Consider the following 22,590-nt stretch of genomic DNA (forward strand, 5'->3'; position numbering starts at 1 on the left):
ATCATAAGGTAGAACCCTTAAGAGTTTTATACACTACCTTAGCAGAAAACCATTTCGGAGCTCATCCCCACATCTTACTCCCTCAACCTTCCCCATCTTTCAGGACTTTCTGAGGCAGTACCTCTAAAAGGCAAAAGAAAACTCATCCTGGAAGCAAAGAGGAAGCAGAGCCCCAAGTCTGAGCTCTACCAACACTTAGAGATTTTGCTCCATTGAAACACAGAGAACCTCCAAGAATGAAATAGGGCCTCTAACAGGTTTTAGAGCAAACAAGTATCCATTTTATCTACACCTTGTTGCCAAAAAAGGACCCTGCTATTACATAGAACACAAGTCTATAGAGAAACACGTGTCACATGCAACTATTCATAGGCCAAAGATTGACATCCTCATTACCTTGCTGTTCAGGGGCCTGCTTTTCTTTGCCCTTTGCTATACCTAGGACTCCTGCTACATTTGGTTTCTGTGCTAGTGGAATTGGTGGATTGAGTAAAGACCCGCTTCGGTTCAAACCTAGAGAAAAGAAAAACAAAAGTAAGGTTAGCTTGAGTGGGAGGGTTAGAAGGCATTGCATTGCCTTAAATCAGAACTTGAGGAGATCTTGCCTTAAATCAAAACTTGCATGGAGAATGATTTCCAGCCTTAACCAGGATGGACCTGCTGCTCCTATCACAAAGAGCGTCATGCGTCATTAGTACAGGTAACCCTTACAAAAACACGTTCGCCCACAGCTTACTGCTGGAGTCTACAGCCTCTTCAAAGTTATGTTTGGCTTGCTTTGCATATGCTGCATGACAATGCATAAGGAGCATTTCTGCATGGTCCCTATAAAAGTGAGAGGCCTTAAGCAGACAGTTGCCATTGACAGAACAGTTGGTCTGGCCTCCAGCAGCTTCCTGTCTGATGTCAAACTCTCATAGAAAAAAGGATGGTCAAGCAGACCTCAGGGAATCATTCTGTGGAGGCAGCTTCTCCCAACTCACCTATGCTCACATCACTTATGTCACTTAAGTTAATGCTTCTGGAAGGCATAAGACCTAATGCATGTGAACAGACCAACCATGTTTAACATGTTACTATAGCTTTTCATGGGACTCAAACACAGCGAGTCCAGGTCTGGATAGCTCAGGCACAACTGTGCTGAAAAGAAAATTGTTATAAAAAGCTATCTCCAATTCACCTACCCAAATCCTCAGAGCGTCTTGTACTCTCAGCTAAACAGTAAAGGATTGACACTAGTACCCAATAAAGATCTGACATTCCCATTAGTCTTGCCTTGCAGAAGCAGGGTAAGATATAATAAACAGATGATAAACAGTCATTCTACACAAGCAATTTAAATTTAAAATGCATCTGTGTCTAAGAGAAGTCTCAGGCTTGTAAGAATTGTTACTTCCTATCTAGAAAAAACAGAATAACATTATTAGTTCAGTAGAAACTTCAGAAGACTTTCACACAATTCTTCCAATTAAAAGAAAAGTATAAAGAAAATTCCATTGGCCTATAAATAGTCGACATCCTAAGTGTAGCATTGCTTGATACTAATGTAGATGGATCTAGCATCTGGTATTCCACATGGAGAGAAGAAAGCCAGAGCTGATATTTTCTTTAACAGAAGGGACCTACTCTGTTTTTGGAAAGAAAGAGTCTCAGAATTCTGAGCAGAGCTGTGATTTTGCCAAAAAACATTCCCTAGCAGGAAGAATTATGTTCTGTATTTGAGACGAAAGCATGCAATGAGTCAGCTCAACTACAGCAAGTACAATTCATATCAGACCATCAATTACCTTGTTGGGCATTGTATGCAGTGGCATTTCTAGTCATGCTGGATGGCAGCCAGCCTGCCAAACTTGCCCGCTGTGTCTTAGTCCCTTTGTGCTTGACATCTTCTCCATTCCAGATAACATCATCCTCCCACTGGAGCTGTGTCACCATAAGGAAGTGCTCATCAGCTAGCAGATCATCCTTCTCATCCATCAACCCTGCATCCTGGAAGGAAAGAATAGTTGCTTGGAGACCTGCATCCACTTCACACTTTCAAACTAAAGGAGGAAAATTAGAAGTCTCATTTTGCATGGTGCACAACCATCCACTGGCCCATGACCAAGCTCTCATTGTGCAGCAATCCCCAGTGCCACACACACCTCCACACCTTCCCCCACAGTTCCCCTCTCACCCCCTCATCTGTGTGTCCTTTAACCTCCTGCTCCTTCTTCTCTTTCAGCTTGAAACCATAATCAAATCCACTGCCATCTTCAGGGATCCCCAGCATATCATACCAGAGCTGTGCTGGGCCATAGCGCCACTCTGCCACTTTAGGCTTTGTATCTGCCACTTTGTCTATATCACCAGTTGACTGGGAAAATTTTGATTCCACAGGTGCCATCATGGTAATCTGAAGCACAGCAAAGGAGGGAATGGTTACACTGATGGTCCATCTAAGTGTCAGCAAGAGGTTTCTTCCTTCCAAGTTTCCCAGCTTATTCTCGGAGGAGAAAAGTATTTCTAAGAAGTGCTCTTCCATACTTACTAGCTGCCTTAAGAATGTTCTGCAATTAGACTTCCAAGAACACAGAAATTTCTTCTTGATACAAAGAGGATAAGCTCTCCTATTGATCCTGTACCACGGATGCAGCCTTCTCAGTAAGAAGCAATCACCTGAAGTCACTGACTAGTATCTGGAGAAGAGCTTCTGCACAGCTGGAATACAAGCCAACCCTGTCCTTTTATTCTGGAGGAAAAGCTCTTTACTCTAAAAGTCACTGTCCAATCCACTACTACCCCCAGTGCTAGGTGGCGACCCCCCTCTAAGTCTCAGATATCCCACCTCATCATCTGAAAGGCACTGCTCAGGAGGGGGAGGAGCAGCAAACTCATACTCCCAAGGAGATTTTCCTTCCATTCCACTCTCAACTACAACTTCACCCTCCTGTATCTGCACTTCTTGTGCCAACTCCCGATGTTTCTTCTTGCGTTTCCTTCGGGCACTACGCCAAACCGATGGAACATTCTTTCCAGGGCCAAAGAGACGCAGGAAACGCAGAACCTAGAATAGGAAAAAACAAGAGGGTCAGAGAAAAAAAACACTGTGGAATGCTTGTCTGTCTTTCTCTCACCTGAAAAGCAGTAATGAAATAGAGCACTCTGAAATTCAGAAGCTTGGCCTGTACTACAATCCCAACCCCTGATGCAATCAACAATCTCTTGATTATACGTGAAAAAAAGTTTCTGATCCATCCATTTGATGGATCCTTCCTTTTCAAACGGGTTTGTTCTTAATTTCAGACACAAAGACACTTAACAGAGGGAAGACAGATTGCCTTTACATATTGGGCATGTGGTAAGACACCACTTGGAAATAATCACTTTCATTCTGAACAATCCACAACCTTCAGAAAGACACATGGAGATTGAAGAAGAGTTGATAAAATTATTAGCAAAAGAGACAGAGCTAGAAGACAGTTAGATAAAGCAGAGATTTCTTAAACTACCAGATAAAAACAAATACCATGGTCCAGAAAGAATACACCCCTTTTTATTTCCATCATAATGCAATTCCCCTATATGCATACAGCATACCTCCAAAACATGCACTAATGACAATGACAAACTTTCTCTTCTGTTTCTTCTACAATTATGATTGCTGTTTTTTAAGCACTAATAAATGTTTCTTCAGAGCACTCTTGTAAAGAGGGAAAGCATTATTCCCAAATTAACTGACAGATTTAGGAAACAGGAATTAGAACCAAGGTTTGTAAAGAAACATCCTATTAATGCTCCCTGTTAATCTGTTAAAATGATCCCCAAAGGAAATATTGTTTATATGACCACTCTATCCATCTCTGCCCACATGCACGTTATCCTTCTTCCCAACACTCCCCCAGGTTACTTCTGAACCCTTTGGCCAGTTTCAATGGCCCTTCAGCAAGGGCAAAGGCCTCAGATATAGTTGAGCTGCTAACAGTTTAATGAAACACAAAGTCTGCTTCTCCACATGCTATTTTAAGTGGTTTCATCAAGAAAAACAGTGCTACACTAACATGCACATTCTCAGACATGAACCAATCCTCATAGCCAAATCTACAGCATTTCAGGCTTTCCCAGCTCTAGTGCTCATGAATTAATTATGAAAAGTGTTCAGCATTAACAGCTTGCACTGATTTCTACACCCACTGGGCACATGCAACACTGCACATTACATATTGAGCACCAAAGAAATGAATACACCAACTGATACAAAATACTGTAACACAGGAAACCAAATTTGCAAAAGCCAAGAGAGCAGCCAGAAGGCTAACTTCTGTGTCAGAGCCTCACCTAGATTTCTAATAGACAGAGGTTAGCTAAATCATTACAACATGACATTTAATTATGCAAATTGCTCAGCTCCTTACACAAAGCCTGTGATGGAGGCACACATAAAACCAAGCTATCCTGGCTCACAACCATCTGTTTGACAACTCTAAGCTCATCTTTATTCTCCTTCCCGTCCCACATTTTCTCTCCTCTTGACAGCTTTAAAACTTTCAAAATAATTATTGAAATACATCGACTACATTTGCTATTCCTGAGCATTTAGGAAACTACTGTAATGAATTCACTTTGTGCAAAAAACAATCATCCTTTCAACCAACTTGTTATTGAGCTAATTTCTGATCCATACTCAGAGCAGTTTTGAGGGAAGATTAAGTAAAGGATACATATCACAAGTTGTTTCAGGAAAAGCACACCAAGTTCAGGACAGCATGAAAGGAGGAGCAAATATTTGCCAGAAAAGCCAGAAAGCAGACAGATTAGCATTATAGCATTATGTTTTTTAACCATCTGGCAAAAGTATTCTCTAATACCTCAGAAAAACAATTTTCACAAATCAACAGGTCTGTGCTATGGTCTTACAGAACAGCAAAATATTCTTTCACACCCTGATTTATACAATGCTTTTTAAAAGGCTCCTGCCTGTTAAGCAGTCTGGAAACAGCAGCACACAGGACCTAAAGAAAGTACTGAGGTGAGCAAGAATATCTACGCGATTGCTTACTACATACCCTTAACACCATACAATTCATATTTAGAGGGCTTATATGATACGGTTTCTGTCACTTCCACATATCTCTTACAATACCTTGCCTGGTCGAAATTCCGGGAAGAGCTCTGTAACACTTGGCAACTGTTTGGTAGCATCTCGCTGCATGATTCCTGCAAGAGGAAGTGTGAGTTTGCCTTCCTTGGATTCTGCCTGCCTGGCTTCTTGAGGTCCCATCTCTGACTCAGAATCAGAGCTGCTGCTGAAATCCACCTTGTCGGAGGCAGCAGAGGAAGGAGCAATGATGGAGGGCAAAATGATACCGTCTCCATCTTCAGATACTACAATAGAACAAGCACCTTATAAACAAACAGGTTTCCTCCCTGTCCCCTAGTAAAACCCCATAATGCCACATCTACTGTTTATACCAAGTTATGCAAAAATTAAGCCTCTGCAGGAGTTATGAGTACCATTCTGGTTTAACCTTTCATTTTATCCTAAGCGTTCCAGGTGCATTTCCCAGCCACAACTGAGAGGATGAGATAAAAAAGCAATTTCATTGTCAATATCAGTATTTTAACAATCACTGGAAATATTTCCCCCTACGTTTCAGACAATCCTATAACATTGTGTATCAGGGCAAAGACCCACCTTTAGATGCAGTCTGCAGACTGAATTTTGATGACGTGTGGTGCTTGCCGCAGAATGAACTGCTACACAGCAGTGTTTGCTTCCTTCAGACATTCATATTGCCAGAGAGAAGAAGAAAGTCTTCACTCACCAGTGGCAGCTGCATCCTTTTCATCTTCTTTCTTTCCAGGTACTGGAGGTGGTGGTGGTGGCGGCATCAACTTGGAATCAATATCTTCACAGTCAGCATCATAATCATCTTCATCTTCATCTAACCAGTCAGGAGACAAGACTGCATATTAAGCAGACGATAAAAGGGAACCAGGCACCCTTCCCACTTATACTATTTCACACCTGTCCCAACCTGATAAGAAAATCATGTCTTCTCATTAGTAAGGAGACCATTCTCATTTTGTAACTAGATGCAAAACTCTTACAAGTTCAGCTTTCTGCACAAACTCATTTGCAAGACTGAAATTTAAGACAGAGTAGGAAGGAGGGAAAAAGGCAAATTGACAGCAAGATGACTGAAGCACTTAAAATATATACATATATTCTGCTATCACCTCCCCTTATTCACAATGTGCAGAGAAAATAAAGCTGCTAAAGAAGTAAAAAAAATGTGATTAAACAGCCCAAATACCTTTACAGACCACTAACCACAATATGTCAACAGAAAGGTTAAGTGTAAGGTAGCTTTAATGCAGATTTAGCATTTACACCAGCAGCTACTGAAAGGGAAAAGCTGCATGTTTTTGAAAATCTGTTCTAGGCCAGACAGAGAGTGCTGGGACTGACAAAAGAACCAAAGTGCCTTCTGCAGAAAGTAATTTCAGAAAAAGGATTCAAGGGTAAAACAGGAGAGAGACATTAAGATTGAAGTGACTCTCTAAGGGATCAGGACTTTATCTCTATCTTTGAGCATATCCAAGAAGCACCTAGCCTCCTGCATAACCCTCTTCCAAAGAACACAGGTTAAAGAAATATGAGCAGGTATTGGGTATTCTCTGCAGGGGATCCCAGAGCAAAAGGAGGATCCTGGTTTCTCTCCTGAATATAGTTTAACAAGGAACTAATTCCTTTAAAAAAGGAAGCTATCAAGCAGTGGCTTGATCCAGTGAACAGAATTTCACAAAAGCTTATATTGAATTCTTGAAGCAAGAAGTGAAAAGGCACAATGTCACCCTTATAAGAGACTATCAAGGCCCATTGCCCCAAAATACCTTCTACAGCTAGAGCTGTAACACTACCTGGTCTTCGAACTGGCTGCAGGCTGCCCATTGCCTGCTTATACCTACGGCTCTCATCTTCTGCCACTTCATTAATGTCTGAATAATCAACAGCATCTTCTGTGCTCTTAACCCAGCCTAGGAAGAAATGAAAGCCAGTCACACAAAACTTTATCCTAATATATATTACTAACTTCACTATGTACACATGAATCCCTTCCTATGCTTCCTTTTCTAGGAACAAAACCATCTGATTAACATCTCCCATCGGACTATTTTCCCCCTCATTCCAACCAAAAGCTCCAAGAGCTCCAAATTTCCCCTAGATACTGGTAAGTAACCAACTTTAGCACAAGGAACACCTTCCACTTACTCAGTGAAACTGTTCAAGCTCAGAAATAAAAAAAGACATAATAATACTGTGCACTAAACAGGCTTGTTTAACACAGGGGAAAACACAGAATAAACTTATTTATGAGGGAGAAAACTGAAGAAAAAAAAAAAAACTTTTAAAAAATGAGAGAGCACAAGTGCAAAAGTGACCAGGAGATAATGTGGGGTTCACTCTGACAAGAAGGCAAGGCCTTTGCCAGAGGACCTCTGAGCAGACAACATCATATTCCTTGCAGTCCCAGATGACCTGGGTGCATTTCTTCCTCTCCAGTATAGCTCTGATCCTGCAGCCCCTCTGTCGTTTAACTGCAGGTACCCCAGTGCCTAACCTTCCTCATCCAGGTGGGCTCCATCAGCCTCCGGGCTGTCCTCCTCGCTGGCTGTGATCTCAGTGATCAGGTTGCCCAGTCCCAGCACACCCAACCCGGCCAGGTGCTTCTTGGATTCCTGGAGAGACCAGAGCCACGACCCAGCTAGGATGCTCCGCCAGCCAGGCCGGGCCGACACGAAGCCCCTAACCCCCTGCTCGGTCCCGTCCTGGAGCCCGCAACCGACACTTCCCCGGGCCTGCCCCGGAGCCTGGCCCACCGACACCTCCTCCCTGGCCCGCCCCAAAACCGCGCCGCTGGGAACCCGGCTCCTCTCCTGTCCCTCAGCCCACGCCGACGGCCGGGCAGGGCCGAAGCGGCGTCTTCCCGGAGCGACACAGCCCTACCTTGTCGAGGACGCTGTCCCCCTCCAGCTGCCCCGCCTCATTGATGTTGCCGAAGAGAAACCCAGCCAGCGAGAAGGGCTCGGCGCGGCCGCCATCCGCCTCCTCCTCGCTCTCCGAGTCTGACATCGCGCCGATGCCGACCCGGAACCGGAACCGCGGCCCGGCCGCGAACTGAGGCAGCCGCCACCACCCCAAGCCGGAAAACAGCGCCCCCGCGCCGCAACGTCGCAAGGAAGCGCAGAGGCTCCGGCGTGCACCGAAAAATCGTTTATTGCATTTAAGAAACGGGGTCTGGCTTTCCACAGGAAAGAACTACCTTTAGAACAGGTGCGTTACAAACAGCAGGGTGAGTTAATACAAGAGCCAGAGAGAGGAGGAAAGTTTTATTACAACTTAATTCCACATAATTTAAAAAAAAAAAAAACCTTTAAAACTGTTAGCTGTAATACAAATTCTTTTATAGTATAAAATCAAGTTGCCAGTGTATGTATCAGTACCACACTTGAGAGTCTTGGGCTCCCACTGCTGACGGGTGCTTTTCGCAGCCCACCCGGGTGGTCAGGACTCCTGTGAGATCCATCCACTTCTCAGGGTCAGCCCAAGCAGCACCGAGGTTTCTACAGAGCAAGGTTTAGCACTCAGAGACAAAGCACGGTGAGGCTCTTCTAGTTTAAACTTCATAGAAATACCTACAGCTGTAAACTGGAGAAAGCACTTACACATCTAAGCATGCCTCATAACATCCTTTGGACACAAAATTCCTAAACTGCTCGGCTCCCTGTGGGTTGCTACAGCTATATTTAAAAAAAACACTGAACTATTTCAGAAATCATTCACAAACTGAAAGATTAAAATTGGTCTCTTCATAAAGAGTCTCTTCTGTGAAATAAGACATACACACTGCATCTCTATTCAGTAACAAACTGAGGAATCTTGAACAGTTTGGGAAACCTGCACAGCTTAACCCAGGTTTTCTGATCTCCTGAAAACAGACAAAATCCAGCCATGGGATTGTGTGAAGTCTGTATTTGTTACCTGCCCACAGGAGGAAAAAAAAAAAAAAAAAAAAAACCACACCACAAAACATGTGGGAGGAACAGAACAGATTGTAGACTGAAGCACTGGACTAATTACAATCAAATGCACCAAGAATTGTAGGGGGTAAAAAAAGGGAAGGAAAATCACAAACTAAGAATGCCCACTGAATGGAAAAGCTCGTTGGATCTGTGTGCTCCTGAAGCTCATTCTCATGAAAAGCAGAGGCTGGAGGAAACCAGCTGTCAGCCAGCAGGACTTTTGCTCCTGGCAGAAAGCAACAGAAATACAAGGCATCTAATGACTATTAATGAGGTACTCCAAAGTCAGTAAAAAGTTTTTGATGGTGTTCAAAGTTCACTTTCCACTCATTTTCATCACTATCATGTTACTCTCCTCAGTACTGTTGTGCAATCCATTTATTAAGTAATAATCTAGATGGGGATAAAGTGTTCTAGCATAATGTAATCAATAATGTAATCAATTCAAATGAATTGATAAGTACTTGACATTTATCTCACCATACTCTCTTCCAGTTAACACCAGGATGGCTGCTCTGTGAGCCTGCAGAAACAGCAGGGGGGGGTGCAATAATACTTGCTCACAGGATTTCTTCTCCACCAAATTATTGTAATCCAGTTAAGAATAACCACAAAAGATGCAGAACTAAAAGATTTCAGCATGTACAAAAGTAAAAGATTTTTAAAACAGTAGTAGCTTCAGTACAAAATTGCAACTACATGTAGAAAAAAAAAAAAGAGGTGCCTGTTGTTGAAATTAAGTCTATTTAAGAGCAGTTCAAACATATCACAAACTTTAAAAAGTACATCTCTGAATGAAGCAAAGGTTATGGGCTTGCACCAGGGTAACTAGGCAGTTGATTTCAGCCTGACCAGCATTAAAAAACCCCACATGTACTGGCTTAAATAAATACATTTTAAACATGACAAACTATTTACTCAGTTACTGAAATTTACCTAAAGAAAATAATCTTGAATTACAAGGCACAGAGTTAATTGCTGTCTGCAAGTGAAGCCCACACTAAAGGCCTACTACTAAAGGCAGAACGTGGTGAGTAGAGGTTACCTCAATGAAATACTCCTACACCCTCATAGCCTGCAGGGCAGTGCTGCAGGAGCCACATCTGGAACAGCACTTCTTCTACGAGTGCAAAAGACACAAAGACACTCCGGGCAATGGCACTTGGTGAAGAAAAATATGCAGAGTCTCTAGGCTTCTGCAAACATCATGCATAATGGGTGTTTTGGTGTTGCCTGCGATCAGGCAACATTTGGAACTCTGTATTGGTTCACTAGCCACATACACCAGTAACTGCAGTTTGTAATCTATGGGTTGCAGTTTGCTAAAGCAGTACCAGTACAAGCATACCTCAGATATACAAAAATTGCAGTTAGTGTCAGCATCAGTTGTACCAGCTGAAAAAAGGCACACCCTCTTTAAAGAGGGAAATTAGGGCACAAATACGAATCTTTCTATCCACCTGGTATTTTTGCCTGTATCAGATAAAGCAAGGTCAAATTAACACAAGATCCCTAATAACCTTGTTTATGTATTTTCTGTTATCTTGCTAAAATGAGACTTTTTTCTGCCCAGGGCATACACCAGTGCAGTTTTGCATGTGTGGGAATCACAAGAAAGCAAGTTCTGAATTACCCATTGAGGCTGCATCCGGACAAAGACAGCACTGTCAACTTCAGACAACAAAGCCCAGTCCAGCACCACCAGTTTCACACAAAGTATGTTTGAAGCATGCTGCTTTCATACCACCAAGCTGTAAGGTTAAGTCTAAGGAAGGTTTCATGCGCTCACTCCTCAGCTGGTCCCAGAATCACACATAAAGAACAGCGCACATCCTGAAAATAAGCCAGCTGCCACTCACTAGAGCTGCTGAAGAAAGTTAAAAAGTACATAAATAGGACTTCAGTTAAGAGTTTATAAAAACTGATCACCTAGTAGAGAGGAGAAAACTGCCCAAGTAAACCTATCCAGTGACTGGCTAACCATTACAAATTTAACTGAAACCATCAGTGAGTTGCCAGGAAGAAGCAAGGGTTCCTGGTTCCTCTAAATAGAACCTCCAAATTTTGTCAGTGTTCTAGAAAAACAACAAAGTAATTTGACGTAAAAATCTCAGGTGGTGGCCCCAAGAACATTAAGTGAAGCAATGAATTCCTCAAGAACAAACGGGCAGCTGTCAGGTCTCTGGGATTCAAAGGGATCACACCAAAAATCTCATTTTGAGAAGTGTCATCCTAACTACCTCTGTCAGTCCAAGAAGAGAACTGTTGAGTTTATTCTCAAGGTGCAAAGTCTCATTGGAGAGTGAAATAAAAACTCAGTTTAGAAGATTATGGAAGACTTGCATCTAAACTACTCTTCCACCTCTCCAATTCAAAAGTATGAAAATCACCCATTTGAGTGATTCATCATTATTCTAAGTTCCTTGCATTAGGAGAAATCAGCTCCTGCTTCTATTAATAAAATCATTGCAGGTGTTCCCTGGGTCTTGCTCATTGCATTAAACATGCCTTATGCTAACTCTTCATATAAAATGATCACAGTTCACTATAAGGTGAATCTCAGTAATATTTCAGGCATTTTTGCATGTAAACAAATTGTTTTCAAGCTTTAAATTGACAAATTAAAACAACTGGACAGTCAGAATTCTGTTCATAAAACAAATTCCATCAGTAAAGAAGGGATGGAAAAAGCAGCAGCTATGCTTAAAGCAAAGTTATCAGAATTTGTGCTTTTCAGCAAGTCTAGTAACTGATAGCTATCTAGTAAAGAAGTCTGGCTTCAAAGAACTCCTGTCTTTTATTTTCCTCCATTAAATAAGGACAGAAGCCAAGTGATCCATGGAGAAGCTGAAGACTGGAACTTTAGAAATAAAGTAGGTATTTGACCTCTCAGTTGTGTAAAAAAAAAAAAATCTGTTCTGTTTCAGTTTCCCTGAAGCAATAAGACTGCAAGAATTTTTGTTGCATAAACCATTTCTGCTTAGAGCTGTTAGTGCAAGATGCAAATCTTCAATTTAATTCATTAAAAAGCCCTCCAAGATTCAACTTCGAACATCCATCACCCAAGGTAACTACAATAAGACACATTTTCTTGTGTTCTTCTTTGTCACAGGATACAGAACTGCACGCACAGCTTCAGCAAACACCTCCCGAACACCCTCCTGATTCAACGCTGAGCACTCCAAATATTTGACTGCTCCAATTTGTTTAGCCAGCGAAGTCCCCTGCTGCGGGGTAGTGGGAGCCAAACTTTGCTCTTTCAACTTTTTAACTGTTTCCAGGTCATTTCTCAAGTCTCTCTTCGTGCCCACTAAAAGAATGGGAACATTTGGACAGTGGTGAGAAACTTCAGGATGCCATTTGTGCCTCACATTTGCATAGGAAGAGGGGCTACCAATGGAGAAACAGATGACGAATACATTGGTTTGAGGATACGAGAGCGTGCGCAGGCGGTCATATTCCTCCTGGCCTGCAGTGTCCCAGAGATTCAGGCTAACTGTCCGGCCATCAACAGTCATTTGGGCACTGTAGTTGTCAAACACAGTAGGGATGTACTCTTCTGGGAAAGCATTGGTGGTATAGCTGATGAGAAGACACGTTTTTCCCACAGCACCGTCTCCAACAACTACACACTTTATAGTCTGCATTCTTTGCCCAGAAACAAAGACCTGCACAAAGCAAGAAAAAAAAATTAGGAAAAGCATACTCAATTATAGTCATTTTAAAGATAAGCTTTAGCCAGTGTTTTTAATATTGCTAACAATTTCTTATCACAGCTAAACACACTCAGTCAGAGCCATTATGAAGAGCTTACAGGCTAGAAAGACAATAGTGAAATGGAGATACAATGAGTTGAGAGCTCAGTGACAACTGGCTGCATTCCAACCATGTAAATACAAAACTAGCCAAATTTCCACAGTCTTGCCTTACTACCAGACAGTGTCCCACAGGCAAAGGGACAAGACCTTAGAGATACCTACAAGTGGAAAGGGATCACAAACTCAGACCTAGTAACAAGGTACTCTGTCATTTGTTAGGTTCACACACACACCTGTGTATACACACACACCCCTCCAAGATTCACAGTTCTTGTCTACACAGTATACTGCCTAAACAGTTTACCACAAAGAAAGGTCCAAAAATTATGTAATAAACCAAGATATCCATTGCTGGGCTCCACTGCTACTGTTTACTGTAATAAATCACTCAACTCAAGATCAATCAGACCTCCAGACACTGCATTAGTTAGAGGACACCAGATAAAGGTTTAGAAAGTAGCACATACAAGAAAAGCTGTTCTTTGAAATATAACTAGCCATGGTACCCAGATTAGAATACATAAAGAATTTTTCTAAAGAAGCCAAGAACAGATTATTCTCACTAATCAGCAACAGAACAAGCAAAACTTAATAGGCTTGAGCTACAATAAAGAAAGCTTATAACTGAGCATTAGAAAAATACATGCTGTAAAACATCAGCAATCAAACAGCCTTCCTAGGCAGACTGGGGAATTGTTACAGGACATACTTGATACTTAAAGGCTTCCCTATCCCCTTCCTAATATGTGAGAAGTAGGTTTAATAGTCAAATAGATATAGCCTAAAACTCAATTAATTCTAAACTTTCCTCACATGAACAGCAGGAACTTTGAAAATAGCATGGAACAACTACAAGCAGTCACTTGTTGTACATTTGTAGTATGCTGGAGCTTCCACTGCTAGCCTGAACAAGATGAAACTTGCATCTGCCTTCTCACCCAAATGCCTTTGAGGTACTAGCAGTAATCCTCAACCAGCAGCAAATACGCTGCTTCAAACTGAAGAAACAAACAGTGGGAGGAACTATATTGCATATTCCAGAAAAATCATAGCTCCAACGCCATCAAAATAGCAAAGAGACCACAAGAAAATGAGCAATAGTGAAATACTTCACTTACAAAAGTCATGAAACCCCCTCCCTCCAACTTCCTCTTCAAGACCATCCAAACAAATCAACACCTCATTACCATTTAAGTCTCAGCTTTGTCCTTTTTGACAAAGTCTTTATTGTATCCACATACTGCTGTCTTCCCACTAGGAGCACACATGATTCTTCTGTACTAAGTGAAAACATACTACCTTAAACTTTGGCACAAAGCTGCAACAGACAACTCGAGTGATACCGACTGTGGTCACTATAATATACAGTGCTTAAGGAAGTGTCAACGTATGTACACACGCACTACTGAAAACCAGTCAGTGGTGGGAAGCAGTGCAGAAACCTTGCTCCATAAAGACCCAGCAGGACATTGGAGGGGAAGAATTTGGAGGAAAACAAGCAGGAGGAAGATCCAGAAGCAGTTTATCCTTTTTGAAAATGGCAGGAATTACATTTCTAAAACAACATGAATCACCTGAAATGAAATCTGGCAAGGACTTCTGAGGTTTGGCAGGAAAGCATACATGTGAGTTTCATCATACAGCAAAAACAACAGTCATCCTTTTTCAAGGCTCCAGTCAAGTGTAAAGAGAGGTGTATGTGCAACTGCATATTGTAAAGGTAATCAGTAAAATGAAGAACAGCACTGACCAGCAAAAGCTGACAGAAATACTGCATATATTATTCCAGAACAGTTGCACCAAGATTTTCATTTAACAGGGCTAGGGAAACAACAACAAAAAAAAACCCAACCAAACAAAAAATCAGTACATTCTGTCAAATTACAGGCTTAGAAAGATTTCTTCTTTTCAACATAATATTCCTAAACACAAAGGGTCTAAGTGCTACAAGCAAACAGTGACAGAAGAGAGAATGTATTTTAATACCATAACACTGTTCTACCTGAAGATGCAACTGTAACTCACCATCCTAGTCTCTACTGCTTCTCTCCCAGTAGGGCAGATCACTACCTGCTTTCAGACACTGCCACACTCTCTCCAGCAGCAAGGCTGCCTTCAGAAGTTTCCAAACCCTGTTTCCCCTTCTCACCCAGGTAGCACACCATGTGACCACATGCTGAAAAAGGGTTAGGAGTTGTTTCATCCACTTTACTGAGCAGTACCACAATCAACTGTGTTGGTACAACCAAGCCAGTGGTAGCATATGGTGGGAATGAATCACGGGGGGAGTAACATCATATGCTGCTATTGCTGCCAAAGTATCACTGGACTGCAGCACAGAGAGCAGGTTTTAAAGCTTATTCCTGTGTTTACTGCAAACCACTGAAGTACTAGAAGATGCTGTGCCAGAAACCCTAGTGGTGACCAACAATTCCAGAGCAAAAGTTGTTTTCCAAATGAACTACCTATGCAACAGACCACTACTTTGATCAGTCAACAAGTGACATCACAGACATGGCAGAACTAAGTCAGTTGGATACATGCAATAAAAACTCAACTGTAGCAACAAAAGTCTCATGGAGAACGAGCTACACAAAGCCTTTTATATGCCCAGTTCATAGTTTCTAAAATAAACAAATTGCAAAGACTTGTAAACAGATCTCTCTTTAAAACACAAACCACGAGCTCCCCCAGGGACTTACACCTCTATGCATTTCTGTCCAGAGCTTTTCACAGAAAGACAGGGTATCCCAGAATTGCACTACTACCTGCACACATCAGGCACTGATATCTGGAGGGTCATTGCACCAATATTGTAAGACAACACAGGCACTTTCATATATTGGCAAACTAAAAAGCCACGTGTATCCCATACCATCAGCAGCTAAAATAGCTTGATTCAACCTGATTTAAAATTTCTAATGAAAGTGTGTTACCCAAAGATTATTTTGTTGGGGCTTTATTTAAGAGGTCATTAGAGCTTTCAATTCGGAGAACAGTAGTAAGGTAACAAAAAAGCCTGGAACATGAATGTTTTCACAGCATTAAGATCTTGAATTACTTTACTAAGGCTTGGATTTTAGAGGAGCAACATTTGGAATAGGAAGTAAATCCATGCAAACATGCCAAAGCATCAGGCTAAGCATGAACTACACAAATACAATTCAAGAGCTTGCAGGCTTTTAAGTATGCTTCTCTGCAGGGCTCCTTCAAAGTAGGTTGTCTTAGCTGAAGGGAATCATATGTGGCATATGCAATACAGAAAAACGCACACCAGGATACACAATTTAGTACTGAAACACAAAAGTTAGAGAAATTAATCAAAAAAAAGAGTTGAAAGAAGCTCCTACACTCAAGAAACCTGTATGTTGTGAGCAGGTGTAGTCTGGATAAAAATTGACATATGGAAGAGAAAGGGGTTTTTTTAATTTAAGCCACAACCAAGCAAACAATATTATCTCCATCAGGCCTTTTCTATTAAATCCACATATTGCTTTGTTCAAAATGTATAAAGTCTATTTTTTTTTAAACAATTTGCCTAGCAATAAAACTCTCATAAGATAGCAAGAAGCTGGGGTTCAAATTTGCATGGAAAACTGTTTATTTCTCAAGCACGCTTGAACTTGGCACTGCATGCTATTTGAATATAAATACATGCTGGGGAAAAAAAAAAAAAAACATACTCCAAAACCAAAATTACCAGCAAACATTACCAAGAGCAGGAAAATTGTTTTAGGGTTTGTTTCAGGGGTTTTTTGGTGAGCTTCAAAAAAATTTGGGGGGAAAAACTTTAGAGAGAAAAATTCCACGTACAACAGGTAACAAGAACTGAAAAACAGAAAAATACAGATTAACACATCAATATATCAAAAACAAGACTTAGAATTTAGAAACAGAAAGGTGGGCACAAGCTTCAAAGCCAAGTTTAAAGGTTACTCAGCAAGAGAAAGGAATGAACAGAAAGTCCAAATTAGTGAGAGGTAACACAGGTTGCTTAGTCCTGCCAGAGAAAGGACTTTTGTTACAGTTAAGGTGGAAGATCATCAGAACACGAAGAGCTGTAGCAGTTACAGCAGAATGGGAACAGTTTTCAAAGAATTAAAAAAACAAACCCAACCACCTCACAAAGTGTTGTGCAAAAATACATAGATGAATGTTATTTCTGTCTTGTCCATCAGTGCCTTTGAATTAGAATACTGGCATTCCTGTTTGGGTTAAGTTTCCTGCTCAGAAGATGCTGCAAAGTCTGCCTTAATTGCCTGCACACCTGGCACTTCCTTTGGAATATGCAAGATTTCAATCAACTTGTTGAGACATCATCTGGAGAGCTGCTCCTGTTCTGACCTAATGACATATTTTCTAGTATCATTATCATGGACAGCTTGCTCTCCTGTAACCCAACCAGATATTTGCTGGGAAAATTCACTACTTGGATTCCACTCCCCCTCCCCACAAACCTATCATAAGTGAAGTCATAGAATAACTTCATGTTGCATCAATATTTTTTTGTGGAAGAGAAAAAACTTCTAGATCTTCCCTTTAATACTTCTGAAGGAAAGCTCCCTGTTGGCTGAGAGAAGGGAGAAAACAGTGACAGAAAACAGAGAGGAAACATGAACCTGAATTCTTCTGGGACTTTCTAGATTTATGCTTTTTATACTTCCCGCATGTCAAAAAATTCTTGGCAGAGGAACTTCTTCTTAGCAGAATATGTCTCTGCCCTTGCTACGTTAACACCAGATGCCTCTTTGTTAAGAGGATTTTAGCTTTGATATTGCTCTTCGATAATGTCATTTTCACAGAGTTTGTCAGGTCTTCTGTATCTCTCCAGTTTGGATAGGGCCCCATTTTGGCCAAAAATGAGCAGAAAACACACTAGGGGTTCAGCCAAAATCACCTATACTGAGCTGTGTAGTTCTGTTCAGCCATCACCTTTGATCAATCCCTCCCTGTTTTGCAGGCCCAGAAGTCTGATACTGCTTTATGAGGAGCAAGCAGAAGTTTAGATTTCTTAATGACTTAATTGCTCATCTTTCAGTAACAAAAACTGTCTGCATGATACGTGAAGTCATGCAGAAACTTTCAACAATTAATTGGGTGGATAAGGCAGTTCTAAGTATATCCTACTATCCTCACCATGCAAAGGAGTTAAAAGATTTTTCATGTGTACAGCTTAGCCACCAGACCTGATGGGGAAAAGAAAGGGGCTCTCAGCAATTTAATCAAGACTGTGTTACTATTCCACAACAGCTCAGCTTACTTGCCATTGGTTTAGGCAAGTGCCAAATGAATGGACAAGTGCCAGACTTTCAGAATGCATGCCAAGAAAGAGTAAAAAAGTTAAATAGGAGACCTCATCCCTAATATCCTTCAGCAATTAATGACCTACTTGGACTTCTCACTGCCGTTCAAAGTTTTCACACTGCTTTCTGTCCTGCCATTTACCTGCAAGAGAAACAAAACACATGGCAATAGCCTGAGTGGCAGCAGGGCAGGGGGAGGATGGGGGAATCAGCAAGCCAAGCAAGATTTCAGCAGCACAGCAAGAACCATGCAGTCCACCACCCAGAGTTCCACGTGAACAGCAGAATCAAGGAAGCTCGCCTTCTGCAGAGCTCTGCCTGGAGGTTCAGCTCCCATGCACATATTACTGATGCCTAACAAGAGTGCAATTCTCACTGGTTGTTCCTGTTCCCTCAGTGTGAATGCTAGAAAGGCACAAAAAGTTGTTTCAAAGAAATAAAAGAAGCCACCCAAAACCTTTCATATAATGTTTTTAAAACCCGTACTCCTGTCAAATTAGGTTGAAATTGGTTTATTGATTTAAAGGTTAATTTTTTTTTTGCAGGGACAAAACACACATAACCTTTACCATGTAAGCAGTTATTTCTTAGGGACCCACAGTGAAAATGAAGTGGTCTGCATGAGGTATTTGGGCACCTCAACCACACAAACCTCAGTGCATCAACACTCTTACTACAGGCACGCATACTCCAAATTTTATAGGAGAGCAACAATATTAGTGAGCAAATACCAATGACCTTAAATTCCATGAATTCAGGATTATGTTTATTGGATAATAAATATCTCATAAGGGCATTAGAAACAAGCTTGTGAAACAGCTGCACGGCTGTGAAATAACACTAGACCAAGGTGCAGCTGCAGTCATACAGGAACTAAAAACTAGGACTTCAGTAGATATCTGAATCCCCAGTATATGAATGTGACATGTAACCTGCCATAATCAAAAGCTGCAGAGTATTAAACTTGATTTTCCTCCTGCAACCACGTGCAGAAGCACAGATTCATCAAGACAGGTACCTTTCACAATTTACTTGAAAACAAGCAACATTGACACGCTTCAAGGGTGAGCACAGTAAAGGTGTGAGACTAGGAGCCAGGACTGCAGGGTTCTGTGCCCAGATCCACTACACACCTCCTGGGTGATAAAGCAACTTGTAGAGGTGCTGGGTATCACAGTCAGTTCATAAGAAGTGAATAACATTGTCCTTCCTACCTTTTATAGATTCTGGCAAGGCCTTATTCATTACTGTTGGCTAAAAGAAAAAAAGGCAGTACTTCAGACATGAGGTTCTGTGAAGAGGCACATTAAACACATTGCAGGATGAATGATAGATCCAGTTAAAGCATCCCTGATTCCTATTTGAGGTGGAAAAAAAAACCTGTTAGTCTATCTTCCTGTCATCTTTTGTCACCTGGCATTCATTGGCACTCTAAACGCTCTTTATTTTTAAGAAAAGTTGTAACAAAGCCACTGTTGTATTTGAAGGGTAATATGTATACTAGGAAAATCTAAGCTTTTTCCTTGAGAAAAAAGCCCATACACGCTTTTCATTCTCTTTGATTACTCCTCCTCCACCCCCAAATTTCACTGGGGGGTAAAAAAAAACCCAAACAACAACAAAAAACAACACAAAAAAATGCACTTGGTCAATCAGTAACAGTTTTCAAAAGTGCCTTTAAATAGTTTTGATACGATTAAAGCATGAGATAAAGCATGCACTCAGTGCGTACTGTATCATGGCTTGTGCACTACAACATTGCAGTATTTGCCAGTCTCATTTGCACAGAGTATCGTAGTTCTAAAAAGTGAGCAGAAGTTACCAGTGGCAAAGAGTCTCTCAGCAGTCTATCAGATTTACACATACTAGCATAGGAAAGTAAAGTAAAAAAAAAAAACCAAAAAAAAAACCCCACACCACCTCCTTTTAAAGGTATGTATCTTCACACGATACCAAGTTGTGTGAAAACCCTTTGGACTCCAAAAGAATCACAGCCTCATCATGTAAGCAAATCAAACTGCATACTCAGTTTACTCCTACTAATTACAAACCACGTATTTCATTGTTTTTCCAAGATCTCTGTAAAGTTCCTTCTAAGAAGAACATTTATAAGCATCTTTTTTCATGGAAATAGTAAGCTAAAATGCCAAATATGTCTCCTAAACTTAAGTTCCCTACAAAAAAACTTGTGTGCGACTGAACATTGGCAAATTGGCCAAACGGAGCCTTCATGCTACGTATTTTACATTTGACACAGAAGAGAATGTAAGCTTTTTAAAATCAAAAAATAAGCCTGGGACAAAGAGCACACAGCTAATGATGCTGGCAAAAGGAGTGCCACACTCCAGAGCAGGACATGTTGCATTTAAAGCTACTTTATAACTCAGAGTAAATATGATGGGAATCACAAGCATTTATAAAAAGTAAACAGTGACTATTCATGAGGTCTTTAAAAAAAAAAAGAAAAGAACAAAGGAACATCAAATTCAATCAGAAATAGCAAGGTTCAGAACAAATAAAAGTTAAGATCACTTCTCAGGGTGGGAGGTTAAGCTAGGAATTCCTCAGTACAAGATGTTACAAATACTGAAAGTTTATAGGACTCAAGAAGAGAACCATTAAGCTTATGAAAGACAGCTCTGTAGAGGCTGCTAAATTAGACAACACCTGTGACTCCTGAAACCCCTCAGAATATTTTAGGTCACTACCTTGTGTCACTACCTTGCTCTACTCTTCCTGAGACAACAAACTGGCAGTTTTTAGAAAGCAGATCAAATAGGACTACTCTTGCACATCCCTGTAAAGGAAAAACCACTCTCAGCACTAAAACAAGAGACCTTTAGAAAAGGCTAACTCATCATACGCCAACCTTTTATTATATCCGCTGGGGGCAGAGGTCACCTTAAATTTGTCACGGTACTCCTAACGTGGATTAGCATCAGCCTGACTTTAGAACAACCCAGCCCAACCTTCGGACACTGCGGAAGAGGGAAGAGCAGGACCTGCCCACGCGGCCATTCCGCTTCCCGCACATCCCTGAGCGAGAAATGCGACCAGAGAAAAGCTCGTTCCAAAACATCCCCCTTCCCCTACTGCTCCAGCACCTCCGGGCCCCGATGAGCACATTCCACAAACACCACCGAGCGCAGACGCCGGGACCTGCATCCCATCTCCGGCAACCTCTGGAAACTAAAAAAACTACAGGCCCCGCGGCTAGGGGCTTGATTACCCTCTCTACTCCCAGGCTCGCCCTTCCCTCCTCCTCCGGAGCCGGCTGCTTCCCCCGCGGGGCACATGCCGAGGAGGCGCGGTCAGCGCGCCAACAGCCTCCCCCGAGAAAGGACCCGCGACCGCCGCAGCTCCCAGGCCGGGAGAGGCTGGCGCCGACCCCAGGCCGCCGCCCCGCTGACAGCGAGGGTGGCGGCGGCCGGACGCAGAGGACCTTCCTTCCCACCGCGCCGCCTGCCCCGGCCTCCGCCCGGCGGCAACGCTGAGAAGAAAGATCCGAAGATGCGCGGGCTGCCCGGGGCCCGCGGAGGCCGCTCCCCCGCCACCGGGCCCGCGGCCACCCCACCTCAGTTCACCTCACGGCCCCTCAGGGCCCGCCGCGGGCCGCGCCGCCGCCCGCCCCGCGCTCACCTCCCGCACCGCCGCCGGCCGCTGCTCCCGGGGCGGCGGCAGACCCTCGACCCGGCCGCACCCCGGCGCCCGCCCCTGCCGCGCGCACGCCACGCGCAGGCGCCCTCTGCCCCGCCGCCGCCCGCGGAGGGCCCGCCAGGGGGCGCAGCCGCGGGGCTGCGCGGCCCCGGCCGGCGCAGGGAGCGGCGGGGTGGGCGCGGCGGCGCCAGGCCTCGGCGGAGGGTGGCTGGCAGGCCCAGCCTGCTCCTGCTCTCGGGTTTTAATACCTGAATATTTTAGTGCAATCGGCAAAGCGGTGCGCGTCGCCCTCCGCCCCCCTTCCCAGCGCTGGGAGGTGTTACACAGCGAAACCCTCTCGGGAATCCCCTGCCTGCGTGGCTTCCCTGTCCCCCGGTGTCGACCTCTCGCACCCGGGCGGTCTCACGCCTGTAAAGGTCTTCGCAAAAGAGGACGTCAAGTCCCTGCTGGCGCTGCAGGCGGCGATGACATTTCCTTCGTGCCCGCAGTCGCCATTGCCTTCCTAACACCTCCGGGGCGCGGCTCCCCTCCCCCGGCACGGAGGGAAGGGGCGGGGGGGGGGGGGGGGGGGGGCAAGCTCAGCTCACCCTGCAGCCCCGGGGCTCTGCACCCCGCAGAAATGCCAGGGTCAGGCAGAACACCAGGCTACGAACACTCCAGCCCCAAGGAGACCTGGCACAGGCCGCCTGAGGTGCAGACAAGGGGCATCCTCCCATTGTCCTGCCCCAGCTGGGCACAGGAGAGGG

General features: G+C 43.1%; 2 protein-coding genes across 13 annotated transcripts in view; both read right to left on the bottom strand.

Annotated features, from left to right (window-relative positions):
• The window catches only part of TAF1 (TATA-box binding protein associated factor 1), a 33,815-nt gene extending 25,630 nt beyond the window's left edge, over positions 1-8,185 (bottom strand). The window contains exons 1-9 of one of the 7 annotated variants that reach the window (XM_075054319.1): positions 7,991-8,185; positions 7,605-7,722; positions 6,877-7,020; positions 5,805-5,924; positions 5,123-5,364; positions 2,828-3,046; positions 2,177-2,395; positions 1,788-1,989; positions 397-513 (exon numbers count right to left, since the gene is read on the bottom strand). In XM_075054319.1, the coding sequence (XP_074910420.1) occupies positions 397-513; positions 1,788-1,989; positions 2,177-2,395; positions 2,828-3,046; positions 5,123-5,364; positions 5,805-5,924; positions 6,877-7,020; positions 7,605-7,722; positions 7,991-8,116 (1,507 nt within the window). In that variant the 5' untranslated portion in view covers positions 8,117-8,185. Of the gene's footprint in view, positions 1-396; positions 514-1,787; positions 1,990-2,176; positions 2,396-2,827; positions 3,047-5,122; positions 5,365-5,804; positions 5,946-6,876; positions 7,021-7,604; positions 7,723-7,990 lie in introns of all 7 variants that reach the window. The other 6 variants (XM_075054318.1, XM_075054320.1, XM_075054322.1 and 3 more) reach the window with 6 other exon arrangements.
• A 171-nt stretch (positions 8,186-8,356) lies between these two features.
• Positions 8,357-21,898, bottom strand: LOC142043313 (rho-related GTP-binding protein RhoG-like). 6 transcript variants are annotated; one of them, XM_075054334.1, is made up of 6 exons: positions 21,827-21,898; positions 19,402-19,441; positions 18,274-18,329; positions 12,184-12,734; positions 9,547-9,637; positions 8,357-8,607 (listed from the first exon to the last, which is right to left on the bottom strand). In XM_075054334.1, the coding sequence occupies exons 4-5, from the start codon at positions 12,711-12,713 to the stop codon at positions 9,562-9,564; spliced, it is 606 nt and encodes a 201-aa protein (XP_074910435.1). In that variant the 5' UTR covers positions 12,714-12,734; positions 18,274-18,329; positions 19,402-19,441; positions 21,827-21,898; the 3' UTR covers positions 8,357-8,607; positions 9,547-9,561. The 6 variants fall into 6 exon arrangements, with proteins under 6 accessions (XP_074910435.1, XP_074910431.1, XP_074910434.1 ...); XM_075054330.1 differs by having other exon boundaries at positions 8,357-9,637; XM_075054333.1 differs by lacking the exon at positions 18,274-18,329 and having other exon boundaries at positions 8,357-9,637; positions 21,827-21,894.
• Between the last annotated feature and the right edge of the window lie 692 nt (positions 21,899-22,590).

Source organism: Buteo buteo, chromosome 22, assembly GCF_964188355.1.
Source record: "Buteo buteo chromosome 22, bButBut1.hap1.1, whole genome shotgun sequence".
Lineage (NCBI taxonomy): Eukaryota > Metazoa > Chordata > Aves > Accipitriformes > Accipitridae > Buteo > Buteo buteo.

Bases quoted from the DNA above. Each gene is read 5' to 3' on its own strand.
- LOC142043313 (XM_075054334.1), bottom strand. From the start codon at position 12,713: ATGCAGACTATAAAGTGTGTAGTTGTTGGAGACGGTGCTGTGGGAAAA. The intron at 9,638-12,183 runs GTATCCTGTGAC...TTGGTGGAGAAG, and splicing joins GAAGCTGTGCGTGCAGTTCT to AAATCCTGTGAGCAAGTATT.